General features: G+C 41.1%; 1 protein-coding gene across 6 annotated transcripts in view; it reads right to left on the minus strand.

Annotated features, from left to right (window-relative positions):
- Positions 1–23,830, minus strand: part of DIP2C (DIP2 acetate--CoA ligase C (putative)) — a 627,226-nt gene that overhangs the window by 16,355 nt on the left and 587,041 nt on the right. For all 6 annotated transcript variants that reach the window (XM_089668744.1, XM_089668740.1, XM_089668739.1 and 3 more), the window contains 2 exons: positions 15,798–15,859; positions 4,484–4,541 (listed from right to left, as the gene is read on the minus strand). In XM_089668744.1, the coding sequence (XP_089524870.1) occupies positions 4,484–4,541; positions 15,798–15,859 (120 nt within the window). The remainder of the gene's footprint in view (positions 1–4,483; positions 4,542–15,797; positions 15,860–23,830) is intronic.

Genomic DNA, 23,830 nt, shown 5'->3' on the forward strand with positions numbered 1-23,830 from the left:
AAATGTGTATATTGCAATCATATCCCCTCTTAAGCGTCTCTTCTCCGGAGAGAATAAGTTTAATGTTCGTAGTTGCTCCTCATGACTCAGATCCTCCAGCCCACTTATTAGCTTTGTTGCCCTTCACTGGACTCTCTCCAGTTCAACCACTGAGGACTGGTGACCAGAACTGGATGGTATTCTCAAGATGTGACCAAACCAAAGTTTTGTAAAGTGGTAGAATTATAGTTTTATTTTGAGTAAATATCCTAGATTGTAAGCTCGAAAGAGCAGGGCCCTCGAACCCCTCGTGTATTGTATTGTTACTGTCTTGTCTCATGTTCTGTCCCCCTTGCTACTGTACAGCGCTGAGCATACCATTTGGCGCTATATAAATACTGTATAATAATAATATCCTTTTTAATGCATGCTAACAGTCTAATGGCCTAGCTTCTTGCAGCTTGGCATTGCATGCTATTGCCAAGTCTGTCATCTACTAAGAAACCCAGACCTTTTTCCTTCTCGATTCTCCCCCTAGAGAATAATCTGCATTCATATTTTTTAGCTCCAAAGTGCATTACTTTACATTTTAGCCTCCCTAGCGGTATGATTATGTCAGTATATCTGTGCTCAAAGCGGTACTGAAACTTTACTCCGAGCTACACTCGGGAATACCGCCAGGGAGGTTAATACATTGAACGTCATCTGCCATTTAGCTGCCCACCCCTCTATTTTATCTAGGTTTTATTTTAAAGTTGCTCTGTCCTTTTGTGAAATTATTACACTGCTTAGCTTTACATCATCAGTAAACACTTAAATTGAACTATTTATTCCAACCTCTAAATTGTTCACGAACAAGTTAAACAGAATTGGTCCCACTAACTACCACCCTCTGGACATGCTTTTGCAGTATCCAGGTACATCAATGCTAAAAGATCATAATTTGTAAAGTTTTGTAATTTGTAAAGTTTTGTAATTTGTAAATTAAGAATTTATGGGGTGCTGTAGCAAATACCTTACCTTCTCAATACATCTTCTCTATATTTGTTAAAAGGTTTTCTTGCGAGAACAGTCTTTTAAAAACACAATTTAGTTACCAGTAACGATACTATTTTCATAGCAAATTCTTAGGCATTGTCCCTGATCATTCCTTTGCATACTATTGATGTAAGGCTGACTAGTCTGTAATATATATCAGGCCTTTTTTTAATACTGGCACAAGTTTTGCTTTTCACAAATCACGTGGTACCATTCCAGTCAATAAGCTTTTCTTAAAAATTTGAAATAATGATCTGGCTATAGCATGGCTAAGTTCTTTGAAAACTCTCAAGTGTAAGATATCTGGCCCTGGTGTGAAGCCAGAGGACTGGGAGGAAACCAGATGAAGACATCTAGAAGTGTTGGATTTGTGTTGAGTACAAAGAAAGTAGAGACCAGGAAACAAGTGAGGACAAAAGAATGTATTATTTTTTTTATTTTCTACTGAAACAAGAGTTCAGAATGAACGTGCTACTAAACCCATGAACCTGCATTCACTATATCTGGTCTCTGACGGTACACAGAACACGGAAATGCAATTAAGGTTGTAAATATAAACTGCTAAATACCTTTTCTAATCAGCAGTATATAGTAGTTTGACCTCTTTCTGTGTCCAGGTGAGATGATTTAAGTTTGTAGGAGGAGTTTTCATTCTCCTCTGACTTTCCTATGAGGCTGCATAACCCCTGACCCTCTGTCTGAACAGTGCTGATTGGCCCTGTGCTTATCACATCACATCCTCCAAAAGAAAGAAAAACTCTCTAGCAATACACACTAAACTGAGAATGTGCAGATAGGCTCCTAGAGATATGTACTATCAGCAGATGGATTGAGGACAGTAGAAGAAGGGGAGGATCGCAGAAGACAGGATCAAACAGCCTTTTTACACAATGTGCAGTATTAGCTCCTTAGGTTCCACAGTATAACAAGCATGCCTTACTGTATATACAGGCTGATTTTACTGTTATGGGTTTAATAACACTTTAAGGTGGCTCTACACTAATGGAATTTTGTTTGAAAATTTTCATTTAGTTTGTTTAATTATTTTTAATCATTGGTGGGGTAAAATCGACATTCATTTTCAACTTCAGTGAAGATAAAATTAGAACAAATTTCTAATAGTAATTGTGGTTTTCATGCGGTAAAATCCATCCATTCCAAAACCAAACTGTAAAAACTAAACAAAAAACTTTGAACAACCTGTACTTCCGAATAATATTTGTCAAGCCAAGTGTACTGAGAATTTTTGTACAATGTTTGTATGAACATTGAAAATCCACTAGGTGTATGGCCAGTGTGGACTTTACCACCCTCTCTCCCCAATCAAACCCTTCATTTACCAACTACAGCTCCCTCATCTTTATACTGGGCAGTGGTATCACCCATTGTACTGTTTTCTCCACATATAGAGAGAAGCTATTGTAGAGTAGGCAGGACAATGCTATATGGGGTGAATGTCTCCCCTGCAGCAGCCTGGAGTATTTTCAGATACCGCCAGGTTATTTGACTCAAGATCGAATAATCTTGGGTGCGCTTAAAGAGCAACTCGACACAAACAGAGTAATACAGATGGTTCAATACTCCTATGGGAGACATGACATAAAAATACTGTATTTCAGGGCTTAAAATTTCAAGTCCTGAGCTACTAGCCAAGCCTTACAGTTACTCGCCACCAACAAACAGAGACACCTGTACACACACACAGAAACATTTACACACACGCACACATAGACACATGTATACACACACAGACACGCATACACACAGATACATGTACATACACAGAAATACACACGCAGACACATGTACATACACATAGACACATGTACATGCATACACAGACACATGTACACAATGCATACACAGACACATGTACACACAGACACATGTACGTACATAAACACAAACACACACACATGTACATGCACACATACATGTACATGCACACACACATACATGTACATGCACGCAGACACATGTACAGATACACACATGTACAGATACACACATGTACATACACGCAGACACAAGTACAATTGTACATGCATACACAGACACACACACAACCCCCCCTCCATAAAAAGTTGCAGTACTTCGTTATTCACTCACAGATGCGGGTGCTGCACTCTAGGGGGAGGCAGAGAGCACAGCACATGCTCCTTGCTTTGCTTTCACTGCGCTCAGCTATTGAGCAGTCTGATGGCTCCCAGTGCCAATGACAGATCCGGCCTGAGCTCTGAGCCTGCTCAGCAAGATGGCCCTGGGGGACACACTCGCCCCCACCATAATTTCCACTTGCCATTGGCGAGCAGGCGAGTGGAAATCTCGAGCCCTGCTGTATTTTATCCCCTCCAAATGATTGACTACTTAGTTACAAGAAGAACACTGGCCACTTAAATACATGAAACACATGGACAGCACAATGACTGACTGGTTAGCACTTCTGTCTAGCAGCACTATGGTCATTGGTTTGAATTCCAACCACAGCACTAGCTGCGTGGAGTTTGCATGCTCTCTCTGTGCCTGTGTGGGTTTCCTCCAGGTACTCCAATTTCATCCCACGCTCCAAGGACATGCTGGTAGGTTAATTGGCTCCTGTCTAAATTGTCTCTAGTATGTGTATGTATATTAATTAGGGACATTAGATTGTAAGCCCCTTGAGGGTTAGGGACTGATGTGAATGTACAATATATATGTAAAGCACTGTGTAAACTGACAGTGCTACATAATAGTTTCCTTTTGGATGACATGGGAAAAGGTTTTATCTTCAGCTACAATTGTGCTTTAATTTTAAAAGAAGAAACACCATGACTTTTCAGAAATTGACAAAAAATGAAAATCACAGAAACTACTGGTAACTTTACAGCCCATGGCGGAAGAATGGGGGGGAATATAACATTTTCATAATGACCATCTCTTTCAAGGTTGCAAGAAATGTCACTCAGATAAAAATGGAACTCCAGGCATGGCTTTTTTTCTAGCTTTGGGTAGAAGCCTGAGGGTTCTAGAACATGTTAGGTTTTTAATGCAGTCTGTATTTCAGATTGAGAAATTCACTCTTGTTTTCTGTCCTAGCGACCATTGTCAGTGGGCAGAAGGTAAAGGGAAAACTTTTGCAGAACAGTAAGGGGGTGAAATCAAATGGGGGCATTCTGCTGAAAACTGTCAAATACTAAATCTCCTCCTCAATTTCAGTTGGGTGACTTGAATTGTAAGTGAGAAGAATTTTTCCAAATGGGACAAGGACAACAATAAAAAAAACTATTACTTTAACAATTCCCTACTCTATCGAGAGCTAGAAAAGAAAAAAATTAGGGGTGACATTCTTCTCTTAAGTTTCAGCCCAATCTGCATGTAGCCAGTGGAACTCTGCATCCCCTATACACTCTGTGCAAGCACAGAGATGTGGAGACATTGCCTTCAGATTGTTATTTCTTAGTTCTGTGACATATTAGAATTGACATACCTTTCCTGATTCCATGAGGGGCAAACTGTGAGGAGATCCTCTTTCTACTAGTCGGACTCTGAAAGAGATGGAGAAAATTATTTCTATTTATAGTTAAATACATAGAGTATATCTAGCCCAGTTCTGTAATATATCATAATTATAATGCGATACAAAGTGAACGTGTGCTTTGACAAGGAAGACTAGAATATCATAGGAGGTTGTTGAAAATAAAGTGTAACTTAAAGTGGAGTTCCACTCATGCTGTCAAAAAATACAATACAGCAGCTACAAAAACTGTAGCTGCTGATTTTTAAAAAACAGCCACTTACCTGTCCCTCGGTGTGTCCCCTGTGGCCCGTTTCACCGGCTGTCCTGTATTCCAGGAGGCCGACATCTTCAGTGTGGGCACATGGCTGCAACAGCTTGCAGCTTCACAGCCGGGTACCCACTGCGCATGCGTGAGTAGCGCTGCGCTTCCTGAATGGTCTTGTAGTCTTCTGAGACCTGTCACGTGTCCCAAAAGACTACAGGTAGGGAGGGAGGAAGGACACCTTCTGCTTCCGATCACCTAAGGAATTGGACTGGAAGTGGAAGCAGGTACCTGTCAAATTCGGGTACCCGCCCTCCAAAGGTGCCAATCCTTAATGGGGAGTGGGGAAGCAGTCCTTAAGGCGTAACGTCCCCATTTGGGTGAAGCTCTGCTTTAAGGCAAAACTTTTTTTTTAGTTTTGGATAGAGTGGAGAGGGGTTAGAACACCTGTCAGTTTTTATTGTTTTCTGTGATCTCGTTAAGGAGATTCTCTCTATTTGTCCTGTTTACCATTATCTTTGAAACAAAAAGAAAATCCCAAATTTTGCGTTGTCCCCAGAAATGTAATCGAGAGGAAACCTTCCAATGGGGACAGGAATTTCCTCTCACTTCCTGTTTGGTTACAGGACAAGAAGTGAAGGGAAATCCCTGCAATGGGTCCTAGATAGTGAAAAAAAGATCTGACGGGTTATAACAGTCACTTGCGCTATCCAAAATGAAAACAAAAATGCCTATAGTTTTACTTTAATGGTCTGGTGAAAGGGTCCATTTAAAGCAAAATTGTTCTGGCGTGTCAGGGCAAAGCAAAAGGTTCACTTCAATTCTTTCTCCCCAGCACCACATACTCAACTTTCTTTTGCTCCCCGGAGTATATGCTGCTAATGAAGGGAGAAATAAAATAAACCTGTTGGAATGCCCATACACCCTGAAACAGGGTTTTTTTGTATGTATGTCATTAGGACCAATTCACTATGGTATAGATATCATTATCTGACATAACCACCATTATTTTCAGCAGTGAGGAGCAATGAGAACTGCAAAGAACAGCTACCTAGCTGAACATAATAATGATTATGGAAAATAACGTATGCATCATAGCTTAGTGGATTGAACCGATAACCTTGAATCATCTCACATTCGGTCTTAAATCAATCTGCAGCCCAGTTTCTAGTAGTAGGTTCTCAAAACCTGTATCTCAGTGTAATAACTGTAGCCATCACAAAAGTATTTGATTTCCACCCCAGGATTCTGAATTTAGGCCTTGCTGACATACCAGCATTGCAGTGCGGTTTGCACACAGCAAGTAAAACTAGTAGCACCAATTTGTACCACTGTAGTCAATTGTACAGTATGGCAATGTATGGGAGTACTGTAAAAGATTTCATCCAAACTAGTGCAAGACGTAGCCTGGGTGTGCTTTACATAGATTTCAGTGATAACAAACCTGCTATTGCACCTTATCAACACACTGAAATTGGTATATAAAACAACATGCTGCCCCTGTCATCTTCTCAATCTGCAAATGCTAGCTGCCTGGCTGTCATTCTGGCCCCATTTCTTCATTATTTTTAGACACTACCCCCGAATATGAAGGCAGATGAGAACTTATGACTAGACTTTGACATTACTGATCTGCATAGTTGCTCTGTGTCAGTAACTTCAGGAGGTACTAAAGGCAGATGATCAGCATAACAACCAAGAAGTACTGAAAGCGGAGCAGCATTTTCAGAAGCACAGTCCACAAAAAGATACACTGTTCTGTATATCATGATTATGTTGAGTAGGAAGCCATCTATTGGGTGTTCACTGCAACTGCACCTGATTTTGTTATTCTCTTTAACAAGAACAGGAAGTGTCTCGTGCCTGCTAAGAATAAAGATTTTCCATAAACCACTGCAGCCTTTTTAACTTCCTGAAGAACACCAGCAGTGGTCTCCTCCATTCTCCCTTTGATACACATATGCCTGCAGGTTCTTTCATTGTGTTTGTTAAAGTCACATACAGAGCTAGATCACATTACAATGTATTCAATATGATTTGTAGGTAACTGTAAGAAATGTGTTCATTGCATGCATTTGTGAGAGACGTGTCTACAAGCATGTTGTAACTTCAATTTATGTGATTGCAAAAAAAATAAATTCAGTTTTTGAATTTAACACAACGCTGCTTCTTTCAGTTTTGTTAACTAGCCGTCAGCTAACCGTTAGTAGGACAGCACATACACAATGCTAGCCAGCATTCTTCCAAGTTTATTAATTAGAATGGATGGCAATTCCCACTAGTCTCCTGTAGCAGACTGGTGGGATTACCTTCATTTTTAATTATTAAACTTGGCAGAATGTTATATTTGGAAATGGGAGTGGAAGAACTCTTTTGCCGGCAAGGCACCCATAACAGTACAGCTGCAGCTTTCTAGCATCATTAGAAGTAGGATAGCAATGACATGCTCTGTATTTCTCTCAGGTAAGGCATAATATTAAGGTGCTACATTGAGTCTCCATACAACAATGCCCATATAGGTGTTTGTACGATTTATTAGTATACTGCAAGTGCAAAATAGAACATTAATCTTTTTGTGCTGAGAACTTCCCAAATCCCATAACGGATAACATCAATCAAGTATACCATGATGACGGATAATCTAATAGTATTCAGGGTGAAGGAGGTTAGGATTTATTAGAAGCTAAATGGAAAATAGCATAATAAAGCCTAAAATCTGAAGAAATAAAGTATGGCTCCTGCTGACAGCCTAATGCAGTTAGAAAAGTTAAAGAGGTTGCATTTTATAAAAGGGTCACAAGATGAGCCAGCTGGGGCCACAGACCATGCAGTTTCTTGCCAAATACAAAATCTGAGGTCATCCACAAAAATCTATGATCTGTTCTAAATGGAGTAATGTTCATTGGTATTCCCTGCCAGGCACAGGCCAAAGCCGCACCCAGCTTCACAGAAGAAACAGTTTCTTTACTCTAATATAGGGGCATTCAGGCAGGATACCATTCTTGCTGAGTGTGATTAACTACTAGGTATACCGCAACCTAGACTAATGAGACCCTTGATGGATACAACTTCTAGGGTACATTTTGGTAAAGGTGGAGATAGAAGAAGATATTAAAGGGATTACATACCAGTCATTTCTTGTAGTTATCTGTAACCTACATCCTGCATTCACACCTGAGCAGAGTGTATTCCTGGTGATGTTGAAACATGTTTTCAGGTGAATTACAAGTGTTTTTGCACATGTATCAAGCTTCAGGAGTTTATTTCATGGGCTGGGCAAGGGGAAGGAAGCAGTTCTACAGGAGGAGAGGAATCCTTCAGGTGTAAAAACACACATTTTCTTCACTCCCCATTGATGTCTATGAAGCCAAAAACATCTGACTATGCTAGAAAAAAAAAAGCTCATTTACTTTTTCAAACGTGGGTTGTAGAGCATGGCAGGGGTCTTAAATTAAAAAAAAATGAAAGTCCAGTCATTTTCTTCCAGCAGAAGTCCAAATCTCACGTTTGTGCTATAACACATCACAGTCCACCCCCCCATCAGTGTCTTCAGCCTACCCTTCACACCATAGCCCCCTGTACATCACAGCCCCCTCTTTATATCAGTATCCTCAGTCCCCCCCTTTACATGATAGCTCCCACTTTACATCAGTGTACTCATTTTCCCCCTTCACATCAACCACCCTTTACGTCACAGTCCCCCCTTTTACATCAGTGTCCTCAGCCCCCCTTCCACATCATAGCCCCCTTTTACATCAGGGTCCTCATTTCCCCCTTCAAGGTGGTGTGATTTTCAGCCTTGTATGAATGGGCAAAATTCACGGTGGATCATACAAAATGTAGTGTATACACTACTTTTCAAAAATGCACTGCATCAAATTGTATGGTACTGCATATCCAGTGCAGGCAAATGCACTGCTTTTGCAATCTGCATTTGGGGTGTCATTAAGGATAATATTGACGCAAGCACCAGACTGAAATAAGTGCGAGAAACACACACCACGTTCTGGTGTGAATGAGATCTTACATCACAGACCCCCTTCACATCACAGTCCCCCTTTACACCTGCTCCATAGTGTCCTCAGTACCCTTTCACCCCGCAGCCCCCCATAAATCACAGTGCCCTTAGTAATCACAGTTTCCCTGCCCATCTAATTCTCCCTTGCAGTCGTAACCCCCTTTCCTTTACATTACACTCCCCATTTCAATTGTATCCTCCCTTACACAGTCCTACTATAACACAGCAGGGCAGAGGCACTTATAAGGCTTAATGTCCACTCATGGGTCTTCCCTAGGTAGGCCACCGCTGTCATCCTTATAGCACGGCAGTGAGCAGGGTGGGGGTGGGGGGTGGGGGGGGGGGGGGTAAGGCAGGTCTGGATGGAGAGTGGGAGCTGGCAAATTTAAGTTAATGAGAAGGTGATTTTTTGCTTGTTAGTTAAAAGAGACTTCCATTCTCTGTGCAGATCTACAGCACCTCCTGCCCCCTGCCCTACTGTGAGGATGAGAGTAGCAGTCGGACAGAAGACCCAAGAGAGGACACCCAGCTGCTGGTAAGGGACACAGCTCTACGCCAGGAATCATTAAATGGCAGACCACGGTCCAGACCCAGACCAAGTGACAGCCCTGTCGGGACCGCGGTCTGCCATTTAGTGATCCCCGGCGTAGTGCAAAGGGAACATAAACATACAAGTGTGAACAGAGACAATTAGAAAGAATGGGATTCTGTGTAGTAAGGAGCAGGGAAACAAGCCTAAAAATGTTCAGGTGTGAATAGGGGCTGCAACTTGTCTCCTCCTTCCTAACAATAATAAAGCCATAAAAGCCACACACAATCAACATATTAATGAAGGGATAGAGTACAAAACAAGAAATGATCACTAAACAAGTTCTATGGCTAAACTCTAGCATATATTTAGACAGCAGCAGACCCAACATAAGTACAGTAGATTAGTATGTTGCTGAATTTATTAAACCCACTTACCCAATGTGGATGTTACAGTCCTCTTTATCCTGTTGCAGAGATCCACAGACCAGTCTTCCAGTATCATTCTCTAACTGATCCTATTCTCCAAAATCCACTACTTAATGGCCTTGTAATTAATTTCGCATGAAATAATTCTGCGTTTTAAGTATGTTAAACTGCTTTTTTCTACCTTTGTGAGTTCCCAAATTTCTCCTTACTTCTATTTATTTAGAACTAGAAGTGCATGTTAAATATGGTCATGTGCACTGCTCTATGCACTCTACAAATCCTATAGTCCCTAGACCATCTCAGATTGAACAAGAGAAGGTGGCTACATTATGTTCAGTGGGACGATGGGGAGCGACTTAGGAATACATACTAGTGTCACTTTAAGTTGGCCATACACTAGTAAAAATGGATTTGTGATGTGATGTGGGCAGTTTAACCTTGCCTGCCCAGGCGGTGACTGTGTTTGGCATGTAGACAACTATTTAGGAAGAAGGATCTAGCAAATATGTACTGAGTAGAGAAACTACAATGTTGAGTTTTGATGTGCCTGGAGTTCATCTATAAACTCTCGTCGTATTTTTGGTGATTTTATTAGGTCTTGAGTTACATTGTTCCAAATACTGACATCCATTGTACATCCAGTAAAAAAGGAAATGCAGGTTACAGGAAACGGTACAGTGTAACACCTTCATCAACAGTTATACTGTGCTTGAGCATTCAATGATGTGCAATAAATTGTACAGAATGTGTATTTTTTTACTTTCACTCCAATATACCAACATAAAAGCTATTCCCAATTCTCTGAAATTCTGGTATTACTATACCAATAGCACTGCTATGACAAGGAAATAGTAATGATAATGAGCCATATCTCCCCTAGTAACCAACAGACCAGTACTGTACATTCTCATTACATTAAATGTGTAAGATCAGGAGCTCAGATAGGGAGGATAAGCCTATAGTCCACAACTGGATGGGGTAAAAAAAAAAAAAAAAAAGTCTCTAAATACATATTCCGGTGCTGTGACTCAGAGGTAGCCACTAGGAAGAGTTAGAAGTGACCCTGCAAGTAAGCACAGGTAGAGAATGCAGCGCCAATCTAAATGTAGCAGTCGGAGGTTTATTAAAACAGGCAACAAATATTGCACTTACAAGATAAAAGAGAAAGAACTGCTCATCAGTAAGAAAGCTGCTGGTTGATATATGTACCGTTGCTGCTGGCCACCAATCGCTATCTGTCCTGCTGGTGGCTTCCAGCACTTCCTAGATCATGCAGAGGCTCCACGGGCATTGGGCATGAAATCAGATAAGGTAAAAGAGTCACCGCCAGGGCAGACAAGGTTAAGCTGCCAAGGCAATCATAGCGGGAGGACTGATAGCGATCGGCGGCCAGCAGCAGTGGTACATATCGTGGCCAGTGGTTTTCTCATTGATCAGCGGTTCTTTCTCTTTTATCATGTAAGTGCAATATTTGTTGCCCGTTTTATTAAACCTACGACTGCTACACTCATATTGGCGCTGCTTTCTGATGTGGTTTTCACAAAGAACGTTCATGCCTCTAAGTAATTGTGGGTAATTTAGTTGCAATGTAATGCTGTACACTCTGTAACAAACACATACAGTAGGTTTTATGCTTGTGTCTAGTTCATTTCAAAGGCTGATAAAGTTTATATACAGCACACACGCAAATGGAGTTCATTCCCCCCCTTGGACTTTTCCACATTTTATAGTTTATAACCTGAAAGTAAAGTATATCCAAACCCAAGAACAAAAATGTAATATTCCTGAAATGGGAAGTATCACTGCAGAAGGCTGCTAATGATTAGTGCAAAAGTAAAACCAAGAAAGAAGAGCATATTTGCCACAGTACAAGGATTAATGAGGCACTTGGGCAGACACTCAGCACAGAATTCAGAGCAGCCAACATGAAATGGGTCTCCAAAGCAATTACAGGCTGCATGTATGTGCTCTAAATAACAGCCCTTTTCACATTTTGCATTCTATAATGAAACCTTTCCATGTAATATTTCCTTTAATTATACATAAAAAATTAGATGACCATGTTCTCCTTCATACAAGGAGAAAAGTACAAAGCTACATAGCAAATACACAGTCTATTTTTTCACAGGGGTAGTACATGCACTGCAAATACATCTATATGCATTCATTAACTGATGTAACCAAGAGCCTGACATTATCAAAAGCCAAAAATATATTACTAGGGGTCAGTAAGGTGGAACAATCCTGCAAGAGTCAAGACTTAACTAAAACAAATCTGCAAGCATGATGTCTCCAGCTCAGTCTGCCTTCCTAGACCCTGCCTGTCACTGATAATTTCTTTCACTGATATGTGGTCCAGGAACCTTGGCGCGCATCAATCCAATTATTGCTATGTACTTTACAACTAGGGTCATATGTTGCGTACAGCCATTTAAAACACACAAAACATTCAGTGAACTACTGTCGTTTTGCAACAAATTGCAACTGTGCAAACATCAGAAAGTTCACTCAATTTACTTAGTAGTGTAGTGTATCAGCATGCTTACCCAAACTAAAGTGTCCATTGTGGGTAAAGGCTGCTATTGCCTGAAATATGCTGGGTGACCTCATTGCCTTCATGTAGATCTATGCAGATAGTGCTGAGGGCACTACTAGCTTTAGCAGGAAAGAGGTTCCTATCCAGTAATGCTAGTGACATTTCCCCACTTCTCCCCATCCAGCTCTACCTGCCTTCTCTGATAAGATCCCTCCAGATGCCAATATGCTCAAGACACTGACTGCAAGTGTACATACTGCAGCATGTATCTGACTCAGCACCTATTAGATACACTACATATTTATTTTATTTGAGGTACTTGTATAGTGCCATCAATTTATGCAACACTTTACATATACATTGTACATTCACATCAGTCTCTAATCCTCAATGAGCTTGCAATCTAAGGTGCACATATGTGCAGATGCCCAAACAATGACAGGGCAATACACTACACACTCCAAAGAGCCAACCCATAGACTGCCTACAGGCAGAAGGCTATTGGGAAATTTAGCCTTGTGGAGTACACCTCCATGCAGGATGATATGTAGGGTGCACCACTGATCCTTTTCTCACAGATGTCGCAGCTCAGCAATCTTTATAGTACCTTCTGATGGCATCACAGGTTAGAAACACAGGAGAATGTAAGTAATAATGGAAATACCCCACTCTCTCCTGGATAGGTTGTATTAATGCCATAAAAATGACTAGTCTACCCAAGGTGCTTTACTACTTTCGAACCTTGCCCATCCATGTTTACCACCTTACTTATACCTCCTGCAAACCAGAATACTTTGCTTCATTTTGGCGTATAAACACCCCAGTGTCCCCCGAGCTACCCATTACACACAAAGGTTGCAGGGTGGGCTAGGGGTTCCTAATGTTATGGAATATTATCTGGCAGCCCAGATTTCTCAATTGTCTAAGTCTCATGTGACCTCTCATATCCCCCTTATGGGTGTTTCTGGAAATTCCAAACTGCAAATTGATCCCCATGGCTTCCTCACAAATTGCAGCCATCATCCCTGGGCGCCTTAATGTTGCATCGCTTGACCATCTGGGATTCGGTGCGTTACTCTGGAAATCTCATGTCACCCTTTCTCCCACTGCTACCGATTGTGAACAATCCACTGTTCCCTCCAGGTATGGAGCAACCCCACACTTTTGCTTGGTAGACGTCCCATGGCTATACCAAAGTACAGTACAATGTCTTTCGAAGACCTGCTCCTTTCCGATGTGGGCTTCCATTCAGGAAACTCATGGCGCCCCGTTCTAAGAATTTTTCAGATATCTTCAATTTAGACACTGGATTATGAATCTTTGGCGTGCCTCCACATTTCCTTTTCATAAGACGTGCTTTGAACATTACTGTCAGCATTCTCTGAGCTGCCAAGGCCTTATCCCATCATTACATGCGTCTCTAAACACCTGACCGCATTTAGCATCCCTCACGTATGTGACACTATGGGAATGGGACCTCTGGCAACTGAGATCAATCTGAGGGACTGGAGTATGATCTGGTTGACTGTGGCAAGGTGCTCCTTTAACATGACTATTTTGGAATCCGCCTATAAAGTACTCATGCTCTGGTATTGGGTACCTGCTAGACTAGCCTGCACAATCCCTGGATAAAGTGACAGATGGTTCAGGAATTGTGGCTAAAAGGAAGAGATGCTGCATATATGGTGATTTTGTCCATGCCTGATGGGTTCCTGGTCCAGAGTGTTCAGCCAGTTGCACACTCTTTTTCATTTGACAATTCGGAAACATGCTAAATTGGCTCTTTTACATTGCCCTATTCTGGGCCTTTTTGCATATCAACAGAAGTTAGTTTCTTACCTGTTTCTGTCTGCGAAACGGCCCATTGCTCAGGCCTGCAAGAAACCATGAGTCCCATTTCAGGGAGTGAAGGACAGCATTGCTGCCTTAATGGTAAATTAAAAACTGACTAGCATTTTGAATGGCTCCCACTCTAAGTCTGGGAACCTTGGGTGACTTATTCTTTGCCCTCCTCAAACTCTAGACCGCCTGTGATGCATATCCTATATTGGTCCTTAGTCCACTCCTCGCCCTCTCTTGTTTTTTTGTTCTCCTTTCCTCCGGTTTCTCATCTTTACTTTATTCTCTTTTTCTCTAATGCACATACAATAGGACTTTGGCCTTTAGGCAATCTACTGGACCCTGAATAGTTTGATACCAGTCTAGACTCTCACATACTTTGTGGATTTGCTTAATTCCATGTGCATTCATGCTTGTTTGAATGATACTACATACAATTATTTTGTCCCCCTGCGTGGGCAACTTTGTGCTTGTTATGACTTGAAAACCGAATACACATTATTGTCAAAGAAACACAAGAGAATGTTTGTTTCAGCATGCTCTGCCCGCATGGTTTATTATGCATTTTGACTAATCCTTAAAGATATTAGCATGCACAAAGTCATTATGAGGGCAGTAAAAGGACAGTAGGAGTGTACTTCTCTCTGCTTCTAAAGGAAACTTTAAATCTGCTTAGTGCCTATGAAAAAATGATTAGTGCTGACTTTTTATATCAGGCTTTCTGTGTGTGGAGTCAGAGTGGTGAAGCCTTAAGTGGACATTTGAGCAACACTAACGTGTGTTCCAGCATCATCCAAATACAGACAAAAGGAGTGGGGCGGACTGGTCTGGAAAAAACAAACTGCTCTGCATGTATGCCATACTCCATGTCTGCATGCAAAGGTTATATTTCAATTGTGGACACCAAAATTGGTCTAGCTTTACATATTATATACAATATATAGACAAGCAGAAAAGTTAGTATGCCTACTTATTCCAATGTCTGATCAATTATTGTCACTGTATTTCTTAATCCAGGGATTGATAAAACCAGGGCCAGGTCTGTAGTAGCTGTGAGGTGGACTTCTGTACTTCTCTACTCAGTACCAGTAAAGTAGTATGCCTAAACACCATTTCTTGAAGGTTGGAAAATCCATTAGGAGGACCATGACAAGTGCTCAAGCAGATAATAACGATCTAATGTGTCATGCAAATAGATATGAAGTGTACACAATTTGTTTTTTTAAGTCCTATCTTATATCACCCATAATAAGCATCTGGATATGTGCACTTAAAATTCAAAACTACATTGCTATCAAGCTGCTTACAGGCCTGTGAAGCCTCCATCCTCCCCACATACTGGGACCTCTGCTCATCACACCTTAGCATGGAGAACATTCTGATACCTCCAACGGGGTGATAACAATTTTGTCATGCTCAGCAGGATATTGGTTCAATTCACTAACCTATAATAACCGTCAAGTGCCAAAACAACCAATATTTAAAAAACAAAACAAAAAACAAGAAAACACAAAATTAGACTAACCTGTCTAAAAAGGACAATCACTATGACATAAACCACAAGTAATATAGCAAAGCAGATTAAGCCTATTGTCTTCCATCTTGTGCTTGATAACTATTAGGAAAGCAAAAAGACTTCCTACACACGAGACATAAAAAGTGGCTTACATACCGATCATGTCGCAATGCTCTCATGTCCACATACACCGTTGTGGGATCTGGTCCAGATGTTCCCTGCAATACAATTGGTATTTCAGAGTTACAGCATTCGGTGATAATAACATTAAATCACAATACTAATTTGGGAAAAGTAATGTTATACTTATTTTCTAAGGAAAAAAAAAACCAAAAAAACATTAGGACTTGCAAAAAAAAAGTCTTGGCCAGATAGAGACAAGAAAAACAAAAAAGTAAAACAAATGTCTGTACATGGGCTGTACAATACGTATTTACACATTAGAATTACTTACATTTCAGATAAGAATTAACAGTATATACAGTACATAGCAGCCTTCCTCAACGTTTTCAAATTCAGATACCCTTGAAACAAGGGAACCCCTGCTAATAGGTACTATATCTACAGCTCACATCAATACCTGGTGCATACTATGAGTGAGGAGCTCTGGAGGAGCTTGCTGTACTAACAGAGATCTCCCCGTTGAGCTATTGTGTCCTACTGGGGACTGCCCAGGGGGACAGGAGGACTGTGCCCACCTCCCCCCCTGCCCCCGCCAGAACACACCAGTCAGTGTTTGCAGCCATTGGATGCATTTTTTCCGCCATGCCTGTTCCACAGAAGCCAAACATTCGGCTGGCTTCTGACGGACAGGCTACTTTACACACAGGCCAAATGTCGGCCGGTTTCTGTTGAACCGGCTGATATCTGGCCCATGTGTACTAGGATTTAGTGTGATGACCACTGAGAAGAATGTTTCTACCATTTGTGGACAGTGGGTTGAATGCCTCCATTACAGGCAGTTAAAAAGCTCATTGTTGTCAGTGGTTTCTTATCTGAAAGGCAAAGGGAGGAGGAACTGTGGCTGTGCTAAGGAATCAACCCTTCCTAATGACGACAAATTTGCTGGTGATTTTAAAGGCATATTGCAAGTGAATAAGAAATAATTTATGAAAAGGAAAATGCTGTAAAATAGTAAGAATTCACAATACACTCTGTGCTTTTAAGCGCAATTTTTTATGTTGGTGACAGGATCCCTTTAAGCTGTGTATGTTTTCTATATAGATTTGAACACAAAGGGAACAAATGACACTCCCTCCCTTTAACCAATTGGAAAAAAAAAATTATATTTGGGACTTTTTGCTATTATGTCCAATAAAATTTTTTAAAAAATCTAATTTTGTCATAAATTTAGGGCAAAATGTATTCGGCTCCATGTCTTTGATAAAAAAAAATCCTAAAACATGTAAATTAATTGGTTTATGTGAACGTTATAGCATTTAAAATGGCGGTATATACACTGGAATTTATGTTTGCTTTTTGCTAGTAATGCAGTGATCAGCGACTTATAGCGGGACTGCGGCAGGCATTCTGACACTGGGGGGGAATGGACTTGGTGTCACTGACATCCCCAGTGACACCAACACAGTGCTCAGTGATAATAAAAATTACTGACACTGTACTAATGGCACTGGACAGGAAGGGGTTAACTTGTGGGGCGATCAAAGGGTAGACTGTGTGTTGTTTCACATTATGTACTGTGTGTGCTTTCAACAGTAACTACACTGCTTTATACGGCTCTGCTATGCAGAGCCATACAAAGTAGTGTGCAGGAGCTGACAAGGGAGAGAACTGTATTGTTTACATACAGTTCTCTCCTCTGTTGGTAATACTCGGAGATCACTGGGTGCTGCCGAGTAATCACCGTCTGGAACCCGGTGATTGATAGCCAAGGACGTGAATGGCAGCGTGGATAGGGCTCGCGCGCATCCCCTACCCAGAACTGCAACATCATGTATATATGTGATTTTGCACACCCATGCCGGCCTGTAGCAGTATTTCTGCTATAGGGAGGACAATAAGCGGTTAAAGAACAGAAACAAAGAAGTACAGAAAATTTGCAGGCTGTAGAGCGCCACCTCCTGAATGAATGTACTAAATATGAACTACAGTGTTAATGCAAAGTCATCACACCTACTAATAGGAACATTACACTCAAAAATAATATTTCAGTCTTTAGTGACTTCTACCTTGTGTTCAGAACTTCAGTGGCAAGTTTATTTTTCCAGGTCTGCACAACAACCACAGCAATTTCAAGGCAGTCCCAATCTCTTCTGAATGTCTTATTTATTTGCATTATGGGAATCAGAGAAGGAAGAACGCTCCTCCAGCAACAGAATAGGGGCACTCTTACAATAGGGGAAAATAAGTCTCCATGGTAAGTTAGAACTCAGTCAGCTTTTCTTTCAAGATCACCAACTTGTACTTTCCAAAACGTCTAAAAAGACCACTAGAATATAAATATCAGTTTTGGTGGATATACATTTTTTTTTCCAATGTGCCTTTCTTATGCAAAGCTAAATTGCCAATGTGCCATGAGTAGCCATAAGCACCTGCATTCTAAATCACAGCTTTTGTTGATTTTTAACCAGATAAAATAAACCATACAGCACACGCAAAAGTAAGCAAGTCATCAAAACGCGTGAAGGAAAAAACATTTTCAAAAAGATGCTCAGACTTCAAGATAATGTTATCTAAGTTCATTTTTTGAAGTGTGTACAATTCTCCAAGCAACATAAGGAAAACCAGTTCAATAAAGCCCACTTCACAGATCTACTACAACTGTGTAGTCAACTGGTAACACAAGGAACGGACATGTAAACCTGAAAGAAAGAGAAGGTAGTAATAATAACCTTCAGAATAACCTTCATTTGAAGCAGACCTTCAATGAAAAACAGAAGGTCCATCTCCCTGCTAGACTCCTGCTGCCCAAACAAAATTAACAGAAAAAACGTTAATAAGACTTAACAAAAAACAGATAAAAATTACTTCAGTCTCAGCTTTTTGGAGACATAGGTGACATCATTGCTTCCTGGGATAGCAGGGCATGCAAAATCCCATGAGACTGTATCCCAACTCATTGCAGAAATGCGTTCTCACAGAATTGCAAGTGGCAAGGAGGAAGCAGTGAGGAGCTGTGATGTATCCCACACCTCCCAGAAGATGGGACCAAGGTGAGTAGTTTTTTTACTCTTTTTCTTGTAAAATCTTTATTAACATTTTGTTTATTGTGTAGCTGGGAGCTCTGCTCTACCCGCTCACCTCCCCCCCCATCCCCCACAGCCAGAGCAGTGACAGCGCACTGGAGGACAGCAACTCTGTATTCCTGCCAGTTGGCCCTGTTCTTTCTGTCAGCAGCTCGCTCTGTATAATCCCTGCTTGCCACCCGCTCTGCCCCAGAAAATTCCTGCAGAGCCCTACTAGAGAAGAGAGCAAGAAGCTTTTACCCAGGCAAATGTTACAAGAGAGCAGAGAAGTGAAAACAGTGAGAGTGAGAGGACCGGGGTGCTGTACCAGAAAGAGAGAGAGACTGCGACTGTGCCTTTGGAAACTCACTATTGTGTGGGGGGAAAGCCATACAGTACAGAGCAGTGACCTGAGTGCGGAGAGCCAGGGTCCGAACCTTGCTGCATTGGTTATCCGAGTTGCCACGGGCAACCCAGAGCTAGGAGACACCTACTCAGTGGGACCACTGCTGCTGTATTGCTGGGTCTGGTGAAACGACTATGCTGCTATTACTTGCTACCATCCCTAGAGCTAGAGCCAAAAGAAGCTACCTAATCAGCTACCTTACAGCCTGCAGGCCTTTTTGACTGCCTGAAATTGCGCCAATGGTTACCCCAATATTTAGCCAGCTGAAGAGTCAAGACTACAGACTTACCCTTAACAATTGATGCCCAGAGACCTTTTGCCCCTTTACTTAGTTAAGACGGACCTCTTATGAGATGTTCCACCATACCCCAGCCAATCCCTTAGACTGTACTCAAGGCCACTGTATCAGTAGTAGTATCATTTATACTGTATCTTGTATCTGTTTATTTACAATGTTTATTGGTGTTTTGCCAATTCACATATTGATTTCAGATCATGGTATAGAACTTGATTATTTTGGTATAGTGATCACTCTGTCCAGCATACCGTGTACTAATTTACCTGATGTGTACGTTCAAACTGCCATATATTCTAACCTGTATCAATAGATTAAGTACATTAAGTGTGTCTATTATCTGGTAGCAACCCAACACCAGGCTAAAGGTATTAATATGTGTGCCTTTATACATGCTGGCATTGATTTTATTCAATCAGGTGTGTTAGAGGGGCTGAGGTTGTTCTTGAAGTCAGCTCCTTTGGGGGTAGCACTACAATAGCTTATTTGTTTGGGAGGTTCAGCCCTGGCAGGGCAGTGGACCTCCCATTTGCATGGAAGGTTTGCTTTTTTTCCTTACTACAAAAAAAATTAAAACGAGTGTCTGTTTGCTTTAAAGCGCACTTGCACAAATCCTATTCTACAGTTTAAATAACTGCCTTTTCATCTTGCCAGTCAGTTGTTGGCAGGGACTTCTGGTCCTGGTAGATGTTTAACAGCACCCTCTGCTTTCAGCTTAAGTTTCCATACTTTCCAATCACAGATTTCTAATAACAATCTATTAAATTGTTTGGCTTACGTTTGGCTGGAAGGCTACAAATGTGCAAGTTATTTGATCTTCTAAATCAGAAACACCAAAAATAATTGCAGCTGACACCCACCTTCCTTCAAAGTATGGTTGAAGTACAAACCACACATCAGAGATAGTCTGAACTTATGTGTCTTATCAGTGAGGCACAGTGATCTGCTATTAAATTAGCAGCTTCAAGAACTCAAGTCACTTTTGGTTTACCCCTTTTAATTCTGGCCAGCCCTAACGTGCATGTAAACCTCAACAATTAACTTCTCTTATTAGCAACCTTAAGTATATAACTATACTGTTGAAAGCATTTTGTTATATCTGTTTGATAAGGGCAAAAAAAATATGCCTGTTGATCATGTCAAAAATTTAGAGCCATTTTGTGTCTTATGCACAATTTCTGTGCTATCTAGAAAAGAGTAAGTAGTCTTCCCAGTTCTTATCTTGGAACTACAAATTATTAGCCTTTATATTGTGGAGATGGGAAAGTGGGCTGGTTTTAGTAGTTTAGCAAAAGAAAACTGGGCAGGGCTAACACCACCCAGCCCACAAAAATGCTGTGTGGTATCAGCCTACAACAGGACTTATTAGCCGAGTGCATTTCAGTTAGATAAGCAGCTATTCGTCTGCACTAGCAACATCTTTAAAGGTTTTTAAAGAAAAAAAATGTACACGTACTGCAAAGAAGTCCTTTTTTTTCGCACAGACATGCAGGTTAAGGTGTATGTAAAGCCAGAGTTAAGCTCTCCTAATGGAATTCTCATGGAACGTCATGGGATCAGGTTTCCCCATTAGAAGATTTCCCCTCATCTAGTGGCAACTTTAAAACTTTGAGTTTAGCCTCACGTTCTGTCTTGGTAGCAATGGTCAACAGGACACAGAGAGGGCCAATCTCTTCATGGGGACACAGACAACCTAACTTGACAAAAGTTCTTCCCTACTTCATTCAAAATTAAAAAATTTATTCCTTACACTAGAGGCAAAAAAGGCATGGGCCTAAACAGGATTTTAACTATTGAAGTCAATATTAGCATATTAGGTCACCCAAGCTTTGGGGCTGCTCCACTATGTGAGATGACATCACATGGTTTACATCTTTGATGGCCACGGGATCATGTTAAAGTTACTGTAAAGTCAATAGATATGATTTTTTGTGATCAATCACACCACATGCAGCTCCTAAGTTTTTATTATCCTTCCATGTGTATATGAGTTGCCATATCTATGATCTACTCTTCACAAAAAGAAATGTAATTTTTATTAAGTCACTATGGGTTCACGCTTTGTGGCCAGTTCATGTATAAACAGTAGTGTAGTGCTCTCCTACTTAGCTAGGAGTGGCTGATCTGCATATTTAAGGGACTTTGACCAATCCCCAACAGAAAGCTTGGCAAGGTGTCAGAGCAGCCCTTAAATATGACAGAGCCTGCTCAGTAGCAGGAGAGTTCGGGTGGAAGATGGAGAAGTAGCCTGAAGAGCAGGAACCTGGGAGGGGGCACGAATGGGAGAGGGGCTCACCTTCAGAAAGGGACCTTGGAAGGCAAAAGCTTGCACCTTCATGGCCCCCTGAGAGGAGACCACCTGTGTAGCAGAGGAATGGCCCAGCTAGAAGGCCTGGTAGCAGCCAACAATTCAACAGCAGCACAGTAGAGGGACAAATGAGTAAACCTGTACCCTCTGGGCCAGATAGGGGAAGGAGCACTCTGGTGGTAAACCAGATTAGCTACCACCTGGGACTGCCTTTCTTTTAAAGTGGTAGGACTGGATCTCCTGTTCAGGGATTTACTTTCAGGCAGCCAGATAAAGGAACATTTGGAGTCTAGAGAGGTACATCAGGAGATGCTGGTTAGCTCTCCAAGAAGAGGAGTTATTTGACTTGTAAATAGTTTCAAAAAGTGTGTCCTTGGTTTATCAGTTCCATTGGGCAGCAATAAATAATTTCACACCCGGAAGTGAAACAGCAGGTTGTGCACAGAAGTGTGGTGAGATGCCAGCAGTTCAATACATGTGGTGATCATTGCTCTATCATTATATTAGATGCGCATTGCTTTTAATTTTATGTGAGTGTAATTTTAAGTGAGTTATTGGCAATAAAATCTTTTTATTTTTAAAAACAGAATTACGCTATATGATGCATTTGTGCTTTATATTTATGCACTGGACCTATCGGATCTTTTTGAACGAAGGTGACTGCGGGTCCAAGGAGAGGATAAATTGTTGTACCTAATTCACACCATGTTCTGGTGAGTGATTAGTTCGATGGGGTGATTGTCACCTAATGAACACGGTGGTGCTGGAGTGAATATATGAATTACAGAGACTTTCCTTATAAGAAGATCTATGTGGCGGACCCTATTCCCTTCACTCTGTTACACCTTGGTGGAAGTTTATTTCATTTATTCAATTGATCTTCTGTTACATTATATTATGTTATTATTTTATTTTGGGTTTTTTTATGATCCTACAGAGTGAAGAGCTGTTTATATGAGGATGTTATATAATGTTACTCATATCATTTCTTTTTTTTTAATAAATAAGGTGTGTAGGACGCTCCGGCAAAAGAGACCATGGGGATTCAAAACAGTCATGTGTATAGACTGGAAACAGCCATATGGTGGTAAGGAGAAATGGATGACCATCCAACACTTGCAGCAGCACTCCAGATGAAAGAAGCCAGGCTCTGAACAGCAAAAAGGGAAAAGAGGAGGCGCTTCTAAGCATAGTAGGCTAGATAAGTTTATTAAGATGCACAGAATAAAATGCACTTACTAGAGCATAGTAAAATGTCAGTATATCGATCAGGTGAAATGTCAAGGATTCTTCCTGCCAAGAATTAGTCTCCAGCAACGCACCGACCAGGAACTTCCAGAACCGCGCTGGGAAGTGACGTCAAAGGGGGATGGTAACGCGTTTTGAGCATGCACAATTGCTCCTTCATCAGACATTGCACATGCTCCAAAACGCATTACTGCCCCCCCTTTGACATCACTACTGTTGGTCAGTGTGTTGCTGGAGACCTAATCTTGGCAGGAAGAATCCTTGATGTTTCACCTGATCGATATGCTGACATTTTACTTTGCTCTAGTAAATGCATTTTATTCTGTGCATCTTAATAAACTTAGAAGCGCCTCCTCTTTTCCCTTTTTGCAGTTTCATTGGGCATCCCGCGCACCCCCTACCCTATCCACGTTTTATCCCCTAATAAGAAAACAAAGCTCAAGGACTGATCATTGTCTCCTGAATGCAAGTGTATGGAAGGAAATCCGTGTTGCCTAGCTGTGCTGCAGGACTATAGAGTCCTATAGGGCCCACACCTTTACAATTCTTAAGGGGGTAGTGCTACAAGAACTTGGTGGAAATCTTCTTTAACAACTAGTAGTATGATCCATCTTCAGTAATAAAACTGTTTTCATTAATTTCACAGTTATAGTGAATTAATGATTAGCATGCTTGCCTTACTGTGCTGGAGTCCCAACTTTAATTGTCTTCAGGGACAATATCTGAATTTGTATGTTTTCTATGTGT

Source organism: Staurois parvus, unplaced genomic scaffold (genome assembly GCF_062004578.1).
Source record: "Staurois parvus isolate SC_StPar_1 unplaced genomic scaffold, SC_StPar_1.0 ptg000061l, whole genome shotgun sequence".
Classification (NCBI taxonomy): Eukaryota; Metazoa; Chordata; class Amphibia; order Anura; family Ranidae; genus Staurois; species Staurois parvus.